The sequence below is a fragment of the Salvelinus namaycush genome, unplaced genomic scaffold, assembly GCF_016432855.1.
Source record: "Salvelinus namaycush isolate Seneca unplaced genomic scaffold, SaNama_1.0 Scaffold736, whole genome shotgun sequence".
Taxonomy (NCBI): domain Eukaryota; kingdom Metazoa; phylum Chordata; class Actinopteri; order Salmoniformes; family Salmonidae; genus Salvelinus; species Salvelinus namaycush.
In genome coordinates, this window is record NW_024061460.1 from 85728 (window position 1) to 98220 (window position 12493).

Consider the following 12493-nt stretch of genomic DNA (forward strand, 5'->3'; position numbering starts at 1 on the left):
ACGAGAGTAGGGCTGGAGGCAGATGCAGCACTCCATGTCCTCGCTCATCAGACCCATGGCTGGATGGCTGGGGTGTGGATGGATGGATGGATATACGGCTGGAGCACAGAGGAACTCTGGACAGAGAGTCAGTGTCTAGGCAGGAAGACGTGGGGTTTAAACGCTGGTCTGAGGTCAGTGTTCCCCTTGTGAATTCTAAACGTCCTGGTTTGGATTTGATGAGGATGAGCTGATCCTAGATCTGTGCTTAGGAGTGTAGGTCAGGAAGCTGCAAAAGACATTAAGATGTTCAATTAAATTAGATTACTTCATCACTGGCACTATGTAAACATATCTAATGTAATAACATATCTTAAATCAACAGGCTGTCAGGTTTTTCTGAAGACATGAAGAACAAAAATATCTTGAAAAATATCACACATTTATAACATCCATAGTTATCAGATATAGACAAACCTTTTCACTTTTATCATTATCAATGAGAGGCAATATTTTACTTACAGGTTCTGGAATATTTTCAGCACAGTGACCAACTATCCGACGACTAAACTTTGTGTGTGAGAGAGAAGAGTGTGTGTGCTCTTATTTTAAGCTTTGGGGGAGGAGACAAAAGGGCGTTATTTTCCCAGAAAGGGCGGTCTCTCACCTCCTCTACTCTCAGGTGAGGCAGGAAAGTACCATGGAACGAGTTAAACACTTCTAGGTCACTTCTATAGCATAGTAGGTAACTTCAGGAGAATTGCCAGGGCCGTGTATTGACATTTACAGGGCAGGTGTTCATGTCTACAAAGGGCACGTACGCTGAGGGTACAAAACATTAAGAACACCTGCTCTTTCTTTTTACAAAAGGTTTTCCTAATGTTTGGTTCACTCAGTGTACGTCCAGTTTATGATGGATCAATCTTTTGTGGGGGAATTTTCACAAGAGAGGGGGTAGCATTTGTAGAACCCCTTCTGTGGACTTGTAGAATCCTTTCTGTGGACTTGCCCTTTCTGTGGACTTACCCTTTCTGTGGACTTGTAGAACCCTTTCTGTGGACTGTAGAACCATGTCTGTGGACTTGTAGAACCCTCTCTGTGGACTTGTAGAACCCTGTCTGTGGACTTGTAGAACCCTCTCTGTGGACTTGTAGAACCCTCTCTGTGGACTTGTAGAACCCTCTCTGTGTACTTGTAGAACCCTCTCTGTGGACTTGTAGAACTCTCTCTGTGGACTTGTAGAACCCTCTCTGTGGACTTGTAGAACCCTCTCTGTGGACTTGTAGAACCCTCTCTGTGGACTTGTAGAACTCTCTCTGCGGACTTGTAGAACCCTCTCTGTGGACTTGTAGAACCCTCTCTGTGGACTTGTAGAACACTCTCTGTGGACTTGTAGAACCCTCTCTGTGGACTTGTAGAACCCTCTCTGTGGACTTGTAGAACCCTCTCTGTGGACTTGTAGAACCATCTCTGTGGACTTGTAGAACCCTCTCTGTGGACTTGTAGAACACTCTCTGTGGACTTGTAGAACCCTCTCTGTGGACTTGTAGAAGCCTCTCTGTGTACGTGCCTGGTTATTGTAGTATGTATGTACAGAATCATTTCAGTGGAAGCCATAACTCTTATAGATTAGAGACAGTGACAGTTCAATGGAAGTAGTTGTTGAACTTCTCCTTAACCCTTTAATGACTCACTTATCTTACAGTATATGGTATACCTGTATATTGTGGATGACGTTTGTTATAGTTCATATGGATCCCAGGACTCCATGGAAATGTCAGGTGTTAATGAGTGAGTGGGCTATCCAGTAGTTTTACCATAAAAATCTGATGACTTGATGGATGAATGAAACACCAATCAGGAGAGTTTCAGGCTGCTGTGTTGTTATTGTTTTAAAGTCACGTGTTTCTAATAAAATCAAGTCACAAGTTCAGTGGAAACCTTGTAAACAACCTCCCAACCAGTCAATTAGAAAACAGTCTCCCTGTTGAAACTTGGAAATAAACCGGATTGATTATGAAATCACAATTTGTGACGGCTCTACTATTTGTTGAACTGGAAATTCCAGGTGATTCACACCTGTCTATTCACAATGTCAGCTAAGAGCCACGCACAACAGACACACAAACAAACACAAAGTAAAAAGAACCACCAAACATTTGTTCTTTAAAATCGTCACATAATTAAGCAGGAAATGTGGATGTATCTCCCAAATGAATTCCTATCATTAAAGGGCCAGAACAAGAGACTGAAAGAGCTTTGTCAAAGTCTTCTGATAGTTTCTAATTGTTATTTTTCTGCTTCCTGAAGTAATGAGTAAGCTGCACACTAAAACAACGTGAGCTAAATGACAGTAAATGATGAGTAATTCTGCTAGCCAGGGACGGTAACCAGCTCTACCGTCAGCCCTGTTTGGAAACACAGGGACTTTGTCCCAAATGGAACCATATTCCCTACTTAGTGCACTACTTTAAAGGCAAAGGCTCTGGTCAAAAGGAGTGCACTACATATGGAATGGGGTAGCAATTGGGACACACACAGGGACAACAGAGCTGCCTACTTCTCTGATAGACACCTCAAGGCTACAATTATCAAGAAAAGTAAAATAAACCAAAAAGGAGCCATAAAATATACATATTGAACAAAGTTTATATATACAGGGCTGTTGTCTCCTCATTATGGCCTATATAGACTGTTGTCTCCTCATTAGGGTCTATATAGACTGTTGTCTCCTCATTAGGGTCTATATAGACTGTTGTCTCCTCATTAGGGTCTATATAGACTGTTGTCTCCTCATTAGGGTCTATATAGACTGTTGTCTCCTCATTATGGTCTATATAGACTGTTGTCTCCTCATTATGGTCTATATAGACTGTTTTCTCCTCATTATGGTCTATATAGACTGTTGTCTCCTCATTAGGGTCTATATAGACTGTTGTCTCCTCATTATGGTCTAAATAGACTGTTGTGTCCTCATTAGGGTCTATATAGACTGTTGTCTCCTCATTAGGGTCTATATAGACTGTTGTCTCCTCATTATGGTCTATATAGACTGTTGTCTCCTCATTAGGGTCTATATAGACTGTTGTCTCCTCATTATGGTCTATATAGACTGTTGTCTCCTCATTAGGGTCTATATAGACTGTTGTCTCCTCACTAGGGCCTATATAGACTGTTGTCTCCTCATTAGGGTCTATATAGACTGTTGTCTCCTCATTAGGGTCTATACAGACTGTTGTTGCTATACTAGTCAGCTAAGTCCATTGGATGTTTAAACATATTGGTCTCTAAATCCCTGTATAACCACAGTTAGGGAGACTCACGAAGCCGAACTGAATTGATTGGCTCATGGGTTGACTGACAACAAACACAACCCAGGACGTGTCAACTCATGTCGCCATCTGTCTGAAATGGCATGCTATTCCCTGTACAGTATAATGTGCTATTCGGTCCCTGGTCAAAAGTAGTATACTATATACTGTACTAGCCGGTCCCTGGTCAAAAGTAGTATACTGTATACTGTACTAGCCGGTACCTGGTCAAAAGTAGTATACTATATACTGTACTAGCCGGGCCCTGTTCATTAGTAGTATACTATATATTGTACCAGATGGTCCCTGGTCAAAAGTAGTATACTATATACTGCACTAGCCGGTACCTGGTCAAAAGTACTATACTATATACTGCACTATCCGGAAACTACTCAAAAGTAGTATACTATATACTGTACTAGCCGGGCCCTGGTCAAAAGTACTATACTATATACTGTACTAGCCGGTCCCTTGTCAAACGTAGTATACTATATACTGCACTATCCGGGCCCTGGTCAAAAGTAGTATACTATATACTGTACTAGCCGGTCCCTGGTTGAAGTAGTATACTATATACTGTACTATCCGGTCCCTGGTCAAAAGTAGTATACTATATACTGTACTAGATGGGCCCTGGTCAAAAGTAGTATACTATATAATGTACTAGTCGGGCCCTGGTCAAAAGTAGTATACTATATACTGTACTATCTGTCCCTGGTCATTAGTAGTATACTATATAAGGAATAGGTGCCATTTCAGACACAACCTGTCTGTCTATTTGAAGAGCTTTTTCATGGTTTCAAGACAGCCTAGTGACCAATGCAATAACTCACAGCATGTAATGAAACGTACACAAACAAAACAGACATGAGTTCCACCAATCACAGAAGGACTTCCTAAAAACACACCACTTCGATACAGCTACGACCAGAAGTGACTTTTGTAGCTGGTTAGGAGAGCATTCTCGCTAACCCTAAGCCTTTTCCTAACCTTAACCTTATTCCCCTAACCAGCAACGTTAATTCTCCTAACCAGCAACGTTAATTCTCCTAACCTGCAAAGTTAATTCTCCTAACCTGCTGTGTAAATTCTCCTAACCTGCTATGAAAAAGTAAATTCCAGTTATTGATCGAACTGACGTGTTTTTAGGGAATCTCATATGCTAGAATGCGTACAGGGTTCTCTGAAACATGATGACGACAGAGAGGGATTTCAGTCATGTACTGCACACACCACAACCAAGGACAGTGGAATGTTTTGTGTTTGTTTTGTGTTGTAGGAAATAGTAGTGTAGAATGTGTAGTGGATTAACACCCACAACTCTATTTGGGGGCCATAAATAGTTGGATATCGGACAGTTACTTTCCTAATGTAATGATAATAATAAGCAATTTCACAACTCTAAGACAGGGTTATTTTAAAGTGGATGTATTTATTAACCAATAAATATAATTCCAGTATAAAAAACATGTTCTTCAAACAGAACAGATAAATAAAACATGTCAAATGAGGATGAACAAATCCCACTTCCCTTATATGGGGGATTGGAAATGATGCAGACAATTACATTGATAAAAACAACACTCTGCAATATGAAACTGTTCTAAATGATGTAACAATAAATACTACACATCCACTTCCCTTCATGCAGTAATACACCTTTTATCAAATCATTAAACATCTATTAGAAACATAGTTCACAGTATATTGTATTGTAAACGGCACACATTGTACAGCATACAGTCTCTAACCTTCACCCCTCTATCTGTCTGTCTGTCTGTCCGTCCGTCCGTCCGTCCGTCCGTCCGTCCATAACTTCCTTCCTTCCTTCCATAACTTACTTCCTTCCATAACTTCCTTCCTTCATTCCATAACTTCCTTCCTTCCTTCCTTCCATAACTTCCTTCCTTCATTCCATAACTTCCTTCCTTCATTCCATAACTTCCTTCCTTCCTTCCTTCCATAACTTCCTTCCTTCCATAACTTCCTTTCTTCCTTCCATAACTTCCTTCCTTCCTTCCATAACTTCCTTCCTTCCTTCCATAACTTCCTTCCTTCCTTCCTTCCATAACTTCCTTCATCTTTCTTTCATCCTCAATCCATTTAAAATCTTATTTTTTATTCCCTCCCCCAATCCATCCTTTATTATTAATATTATTATTTAACCCTTATTTTACCAGGACTGTTGACTGAGAACATTATACATACCCAAAGTCAATCAAACCCAAGCATATTAATAATTGGTTCAATATTGCCTCATTTTTGAAAATCACCGGTCGGTCCTGTTTGGTGAATTATCTTCATTACTCAATGAGTATCTCCTACTCTGAAATGGTCAAATACAGTCTTCTTCTTCTCTGCTCTTCCTCTTCTCGGTTTACAGTACATTGTGCTTCATCCTCCTCAGGAAATTCTGTAGTTTGATCCTCAGGCCACAATGCTTTGATGGAGACCTGGAGGACAGGAGAGTAGGGGGAAATAAACAGAGTGTAGAGAGAGAGAGTGTAGAGAGAGAGAGTGTAGAGAGAGAGAGTGTAGAGAGAGAGAGTGTAGAGAGAGAGAGAGTAGAGAGAGAGAGTGTAGAGAGAGAGAGTGTAGAGAGAGAGAGTGTAGAGAGAGAGAGAGTAGAGAGAGAGAGAGAGAGAGAGAGAGAGAGAGAGAGAGAGAGAGAGAGAGAGAGAGAGAGAGAGAGAGAGAGAGAGAGAGAGAGAGAGAATTACAATTTAGTAATTGAACAGACTTCTGAACCTAAAAAGGGAGCTGTACTAGCTGCATAATACGATCAACGTAAGGAAACTGTGACCTAAAGTAATACCATCACAGTACAATAATACAACTGATGAAGAGAGAAATCAAGACCAACAGATATAGTGATACAGAAAGGGAGAGAGCAGAGAGAAAGAGAGAGAGAGAGAACAAGTGAGATATGAGAGAGAGTGATAGCAGAGAGAGAGAAAACGTGAGAGAGAGAGAGCAGAGTGCAGCAAAAGAGAGAGTGATGGCAGAGAGTAATGGCAGAGAGAGAGCAACAGAGACAGAACAAAATGAGAGGAAGAGCAGGGAGCAGAGGAAGGTTTCTCCAGGTTTCTAAATCAGTCTATCAATCCATCCACCTTTGCCTGGGGTACTCACCATGTGTACTGTGTAGTGGTCTGTGTCTGTCTGTTAGCTTCCTTCCTCTCTTCCTCCTCCTCTTCCTGTTGTGTGTCTAGTATCTGGTCCCAGATCTCAGTGTTAACCCACAGCGACCCCGACAGGGTGAGGCTGGGCACGGTGCAGGTGATCCAACGGCACAGGGGACAGCATATTGTCAGTAGGCCGCTCTGGAGCCTGGACATCGCCTGCAAGCACAGCCCACAGAATGTGTGCTTACAGTGGAGCATCCGAGGGATCTTCTCCCTACGAGAGTAGGGCTGGAGGCAGACGCAGCACTCCATGTCCTCGCTCATCAGACCCATGGCTGGATGGATGGCTGGCTGGATGGATATACGGCTGGAGCACAGAGGAACTCTGGACAGAGAGTCAGTGTCTAGGCAGGAAGACGTGGGGTTTAAACGCTGGTCTGAGGTCAGTGTTCCCCTTGTGAATTCTAAACGTCCTGGTTTGGATTTGATGAGGATGAGCTGATCCTAGATCTGTGCTTAGGAGCGTAGGTCAGGAAGCTGCAAAAGACATTAAGATGTTCAATTAAATTAGATTACTTCATCACTGGCACTATGTAAACATATCTAATGTAATAACATATCTTAAATCAACAGGCTGTCAGGTTTTTCTGAAGACATGAAGAACAAAAATATCTTGAAAAATATCACACACATTTATAACATCCATAGTTATCAGATATAGACAAACCTTTTCACTTTTATCATTATCAATTAGAGGCAATATTTTACTTACAGGTTCTGGAAGATTTTCAGCACAGCGACCAACTATCCAACAACTAAACTTTGTGTGTGAGAGAGAAGAGTGTGTGTGCTCTTATTTTAAGCTTTGGGGGAGGAGACTAAATGGTGTTATTTTCCCAGAAAGGGCGGTCTCTCACCTCCTCTACTCTCAGGTGAGGCAGGAAAGTACCATGGAACGAGTTAAACACTTCAAGGTCACTTCTATAGCATAGTAGGTCACTTCAGGAGAATTGCCAGGGCCGTGTATTGACATTTACAGGGCAGGTGTTCATGTCTACAAAGGGCACGTACACTGAGTGTACAAAACATTAAGAACACCTGCTCTTTTCAGGACATAGACTGACCAGGTGAATCCAGGTGAAACCTATGATCCCTTATTGATGTCACTTGTTAAAACCACTTCAATCTGTGTAGATGAAGGGGAGGAGACAGACAGGTTAAAGAAGGATTTTTAAGCCTTGAGACAATTGAGACATGGATTGTGTATGTGTGTCATTCAGAGGGTGAAAGGGTAAGACAACAGATTTAAGTTCCTTTGAATGGGATATGGTAGTAGGTGTCAGGCACACCGGTTTGTGTCAAGAACTGCAATGATGCCGGGTTTTTCACGCTCAACAGTTTCCCGTGTGTATCAAGAATAGTCCACCACCAGCGAAAGGACATCCACCAAACTTGACACAACTTTGGGAAGCATTGGCGTGAACGTGGGCAACGATCCTTGTGGAACGCTTTCGACACCTTGTAGAGTCCATGCCCTGACGAATTGAGGCTGTTCTGAGGGCAGAAGGGGGTGCAACTTAATATCAAGAAGGTGCTACTTATGTGGTTTATACTTATTGTACGTCCAGTTTATGATGGATCAATCTGATTTGCAAGGGAATTTTCACCGGAGAGGGGAAAGCATTTGTAGAACCCTTTCTGTGGACTTGTAGAACCCTATCTGTGGACTTGTAGAATCCTATCTGTGAACTTGTAGAACCCTCTCTGTGGACTTGTAGAACCCTCTCTGTGGACTTGTAGAACCCTCTCTGTGGATTTGTAGAACCCTCTCTGTGGACTTGTAGAACCCTTTCTGTGGACTTGTAGAACCCTCTCTGTGGACTTGTAGAATCCTATCTGTGAACTTGTAGAACCCTCTCTGTGTACTTGTAGAACCCTCTCTGTGGACTTGTGGAATCCTCTCTGTGGACTTGTGGAATCCTCTCTGTGGACTTGTAGAACCCTTTCTGTGGACTTGTAGAACCCTATCTGTGGACTTGTAGAACCCTCTCTGTGGACTTATAGAACCCTCTCTGTGGACTTGTAGAACCCTCTCTGTGGACTTGTAGAACCCTCTCTGTGGACTTGTAGAACCCTCTCTGTGGACTTGTAGAATCCTCTCTGTGGACTTGTAGAACCCTCTCTGTGTACTTGTAGAACCCTCTCTGTGGACTTGTAGAATCCTCTCTGTGGACTTATAGAACCCTCTCTGTGTACTTGTAGAACCCTCTCTGTGTACTTGTAGAACCCTCTCTGTGGACTTGTAGAATCCTCTCTGTGGACTTATAGAACCCTCTCTGTGTACTTGTAGAACCCTCTCTGTGGACTTGTAGAACCCTCTCTGTGGACTTGTAGAACCCTCTCTGTGGACTTGTAGAACCCTCTCTGTGGACTTGTAGAATCCTCTCTGTGGACTTATAGAACCCTCTCTGTGGACTTGTAGAACCCTCTCTGTGGACTTGTAGAACCCTCTCTGTGGACTTGTAGAATCCTCTCTGTGGACTTATAGAACCCTCTCTGTGGACTTGTAGAACCCTCTCTGTGGACTTGTAGAACCCTCTCTGTGGACTTGTAGAACCCTCTCTGTGGACTTGTAGAACCCTCTCTGTGGACTTGTAGAACCCTCTCTGTGGACTTGTAGAACCCTCTCTGTGGACTTGTAGAACCCTCTCTGTTTACGTGCCTTGTTATTGTAGTATTTATGTACAGAATCAGTTCAATGGAAGCAGTTTCTCTTCTAGATAAGAGACACAGTTCAAAGGAAGCGTTATCTCTTCTAGATAAGAGACAGTGGCACAGTTCAAGTACTTTACACCACTGTTGTTGACAAATTACAACAACCTAGCAGTGCCGATTACTGTTGATAAGTGTACTCTTCTCTTACCGCTTTAAACCATTTCACGTTACGGGCCATAGACCAGTGACCCGCGGTTTAGCATAATCCAATCCATCCATTGGTACACAAGCTCTTCCTATATTTACTTCAGAGTAAATTCAGAGTTTAGCAGCAGATTATGTCAGAGAGGAAGAGGCGAAGGGAGAGGATTTACTCAACCCAAAACCATTTTTTTGTACGGAGGTCTGTGAGAGAGTGTCGAATAATATGAGGCTTATTTGATCTAATAGCTGTTTCGTAATGTTTAGGCTGTTACAAATGTGTTGATAAAATTGCATGCATGTGGCATTCCGGCAACTTTGAGTAAAACTATTTAGTTGTGGCTCTTGTTCACACACTTATCTGCCCTCTCATTGGTTAGAATGGTCCGACCGGTTCCTTCTTAGTTAGCGTTTCCACGACTAACTTGTCAATATAATAGGTATTATTTGCCGTTGCGGAGTCACCAGAAAACGCTAAAATACGGTTTTCAGGGATACATTAAAGACATGTAACTACATCTCATTGTTCTATCTGTGGATTCAGTGTTTTCAACCTAACGTTCGTTACCTCTGAAAAACGGAAATAGGACATACTTTTTTTTGTGTGGGCATTTTAGCTAACCCTAGCCAAATCGTTATCCATTTTCCTAACCGTAACCTAATTATCCTGTCTGAGGTAAAAACAGATTCAAGTTGGATATTCGATGGATATTCTCCCATTCAAACCTTAATAGTTTTCAAACCACTTGAGCCACAGACTCCAAATAAGTGTCATAATGTTGGAAAATTTGCACACGACATTGCACAGGTCTTATTTTCATGATTTGGACATGAATTTGCTTTCCAAAGCTAATAAACGTGTGGAAATGTGAGCAGCATTTTGTATTCCTAGATGAATTAGTTAGGGAGCGTAAACAAAGCACAAACTTTTTTACATTCTAATTTCAATAGCTCCTTGGTCATGTGACCTACTGACTTCAAACAAGGTTCAGAATGTCCTCTCAGTGGCCCTACACATTGCACACCCTTGAGTTTTGTCCATTTTCATCTCACTCGATTTTACATGAATTTTTCAAACTTTCAAATAATATAACATATCAAGGCAGTAGGATGAATTAGCCATCCATTGTAATATATCATAAATTGTCTTACATGCCGTCACTGTTGTCAAAAGATTATATACATATTAAATAAAGTTACTAACCCAGTCAGTCTTTGGGCCACATCCAGGTTCTTTATCAGTGGCACACATAAAGCAGTTGTTGGCTTTGTTGAACTCTGAAATCATAGGCATGAACTGAACATATGGCTGTCCCACACTACTACATAAAAATAAAGAATTAACATTTACTTTGAACTAAATGTCATTACATACCAGACATTTTTAGTAAAATCCTCAGCCATTTCTTTCCACTGTTGCTCCATGTGTTTTTGAAGGGGATGTTTGGGGAGGGGATGTTTGGGGAGGGGATGTTTGGGGTAGTTCTGTGCAACCTCCTTGGCCATCTACACCCCAAAAATTCAATAGAGTTTTTAACCTAATTGTCACATAACAGCTAACCATTCATTATTGAAAATATAACTATCAAACCTGCATTACAAAGACCCCACAGCTGAAGGTGTCCTGCTGCATGGTGGGAGTTATTTCCCCTCCTTTCCACTTTATGTCCACCCAGTCGTCTCATTTTGAAGTATTCTCTTTTTTTTAATGTAAACATAAAGGAATTCTGATTAGTTTATAGGCAAATAAATACACAGGCCAAAACTGTATGCTGATTTCCTTATCACTATAATCTAGTAGAGGTAATTCCCTTTATGCCCCATTCTACACACAGCCTAAATTATAGGCACTGAACCATTTAAAGGACAATAATAAAAGTAGCATTGAGGATCCAACCCTATCACAGTGTGAGTACATGTAGAGCGTTTGTAGACGTTTAAGAAAAATATATGAAGTGACAGTTGAATCAGTACGTGCTTAAAGAAAAGTCATATCACAAAGATCACGGATGACAGTGCCCATCAAATCAATGACAATAGAGAATGAATTGTAAGCACCAAAGTACTTCTATTTGCAATATCAATTTATGATATATGCAGTTAAGTAATATTCCATGTATCAACACTACATGTAGGACAGACATTCCCACATACAGTATACACATACATAGACAACTACTGTGATTATTATTATTTGACCATGCTGGTCATTTATGAACATTTGAACATCTTGGCCATGTTCTGTTATAATCTCCACCCGGCACAGCCAGAAGAGGACTGGCCACCCCTCATAGCCTGGTTCCTCTCTAGGTTTCTTCCTGGGTTTTGGCCTTTCTAGGGAGTTTTTCCTAGCCACTGTGCTTCTACATCTGCATTGCTTGCTGTTTGGTGGTTTTAAGCTGTGTTTCTGTACAGCACTTTGAGATATCAGCTGATGTACGAAGGGCTATATAAATACATTTGATTTGATTTGATTTGACATAGAGGCATTTTTCAGCTGTGATTTTACCATTCAGAATCCAAAATGGATATGACAATATGGCCAGCACAGGACGTAATACACCCTTACAACAAGCTACTTTTTGATCTTCTTGACATCTTATCTGGTAAACTGCTACTATGTGTCAAGAAAAGAGTCCCAATGAGGGGTTAGTGTACTCCAGTAAAACAAGGGCTGGTTTAGATTAAAAACTATTGCCCTGTGTCCCCGTTCATAGGGGCATGAGAGACTAGTCAGTGGTAGAATTGAGTTGCCACTTTATTGGCCCAAACACCCACAGACCCACAAGGTTGAGGTTACTCACGGAATAGTAATTCGTAATTGACGCATTGTGTCTTCTATCCTATCCTTCTGTCCAAGGATAGGATAAGTGTTTGGAAATATTTGTTCCCCATAAATACAAAGGAGGATGTCTCTTCTCATACCACTGGCACTTTAGTCAGACAGCCAGACTGTGTAAAAATGTTATGATGGGGCTGGCAACGGAGTTCCCATTGACTAAGCACCCCGGAGACCAATCAGGAGAGAATACATACAGGTCAAGGGTGCCAATTGAAAGTCAAGGGGTGTGTCTGTGCCTTTTGGATTACTCTCTCTTTACAGAGAACCCCAGTGGTTCAAGTCAAGAGCTACCCTTCCCCTTTCAGTCTGCTCTGCGCATG

The 12493-nt window shown here is 41.6% G+C and overlaps 1 protein-coding gene across 3 annotated transcripts; it reads right to left on the reverse strand.

The window, feature by feature from the left end:
- Positions 1-5290: 5290 nt before the first annotated feature.
- LOC120042640 (RING finger protein 224-like) lies at positions 5291-7236 on the reverse strand. Of its 3 annotated transcripts, none has more exons than XM_038987463.1 (3): positions 7188-7236; positions 6423-6952; positions 5291-5743 (listed from the first exon to the last, which is right to left on the reverse strand). In XM_038987463.1, exons 2-3 carry the CDS (start codon positions 6746-6748, stop codon positions 5668-5670), a joined length of 402 nt encoding a protein of 133 aa, XP_038843391.1. In that variant the 5' UTR covers positions 6749-6952; positions 7188-7236; the 3' UTR covers positions 5291-5667. The 3 variants fall into 3 exon arrangements, with proteins under 3 accessions (XP_038843391.1, XP_038843390.1, XP_038843389.1); XM_038987462.1 differs by having other exon boundaries at positions 6423-6925; positions 7188-7228; XM_038987461.1 differs by having other exon boundaries at positions 6423-6930; positions 7188-7227.
- Positions 7237-12493: the final 5257 nt, after the last annotated feature.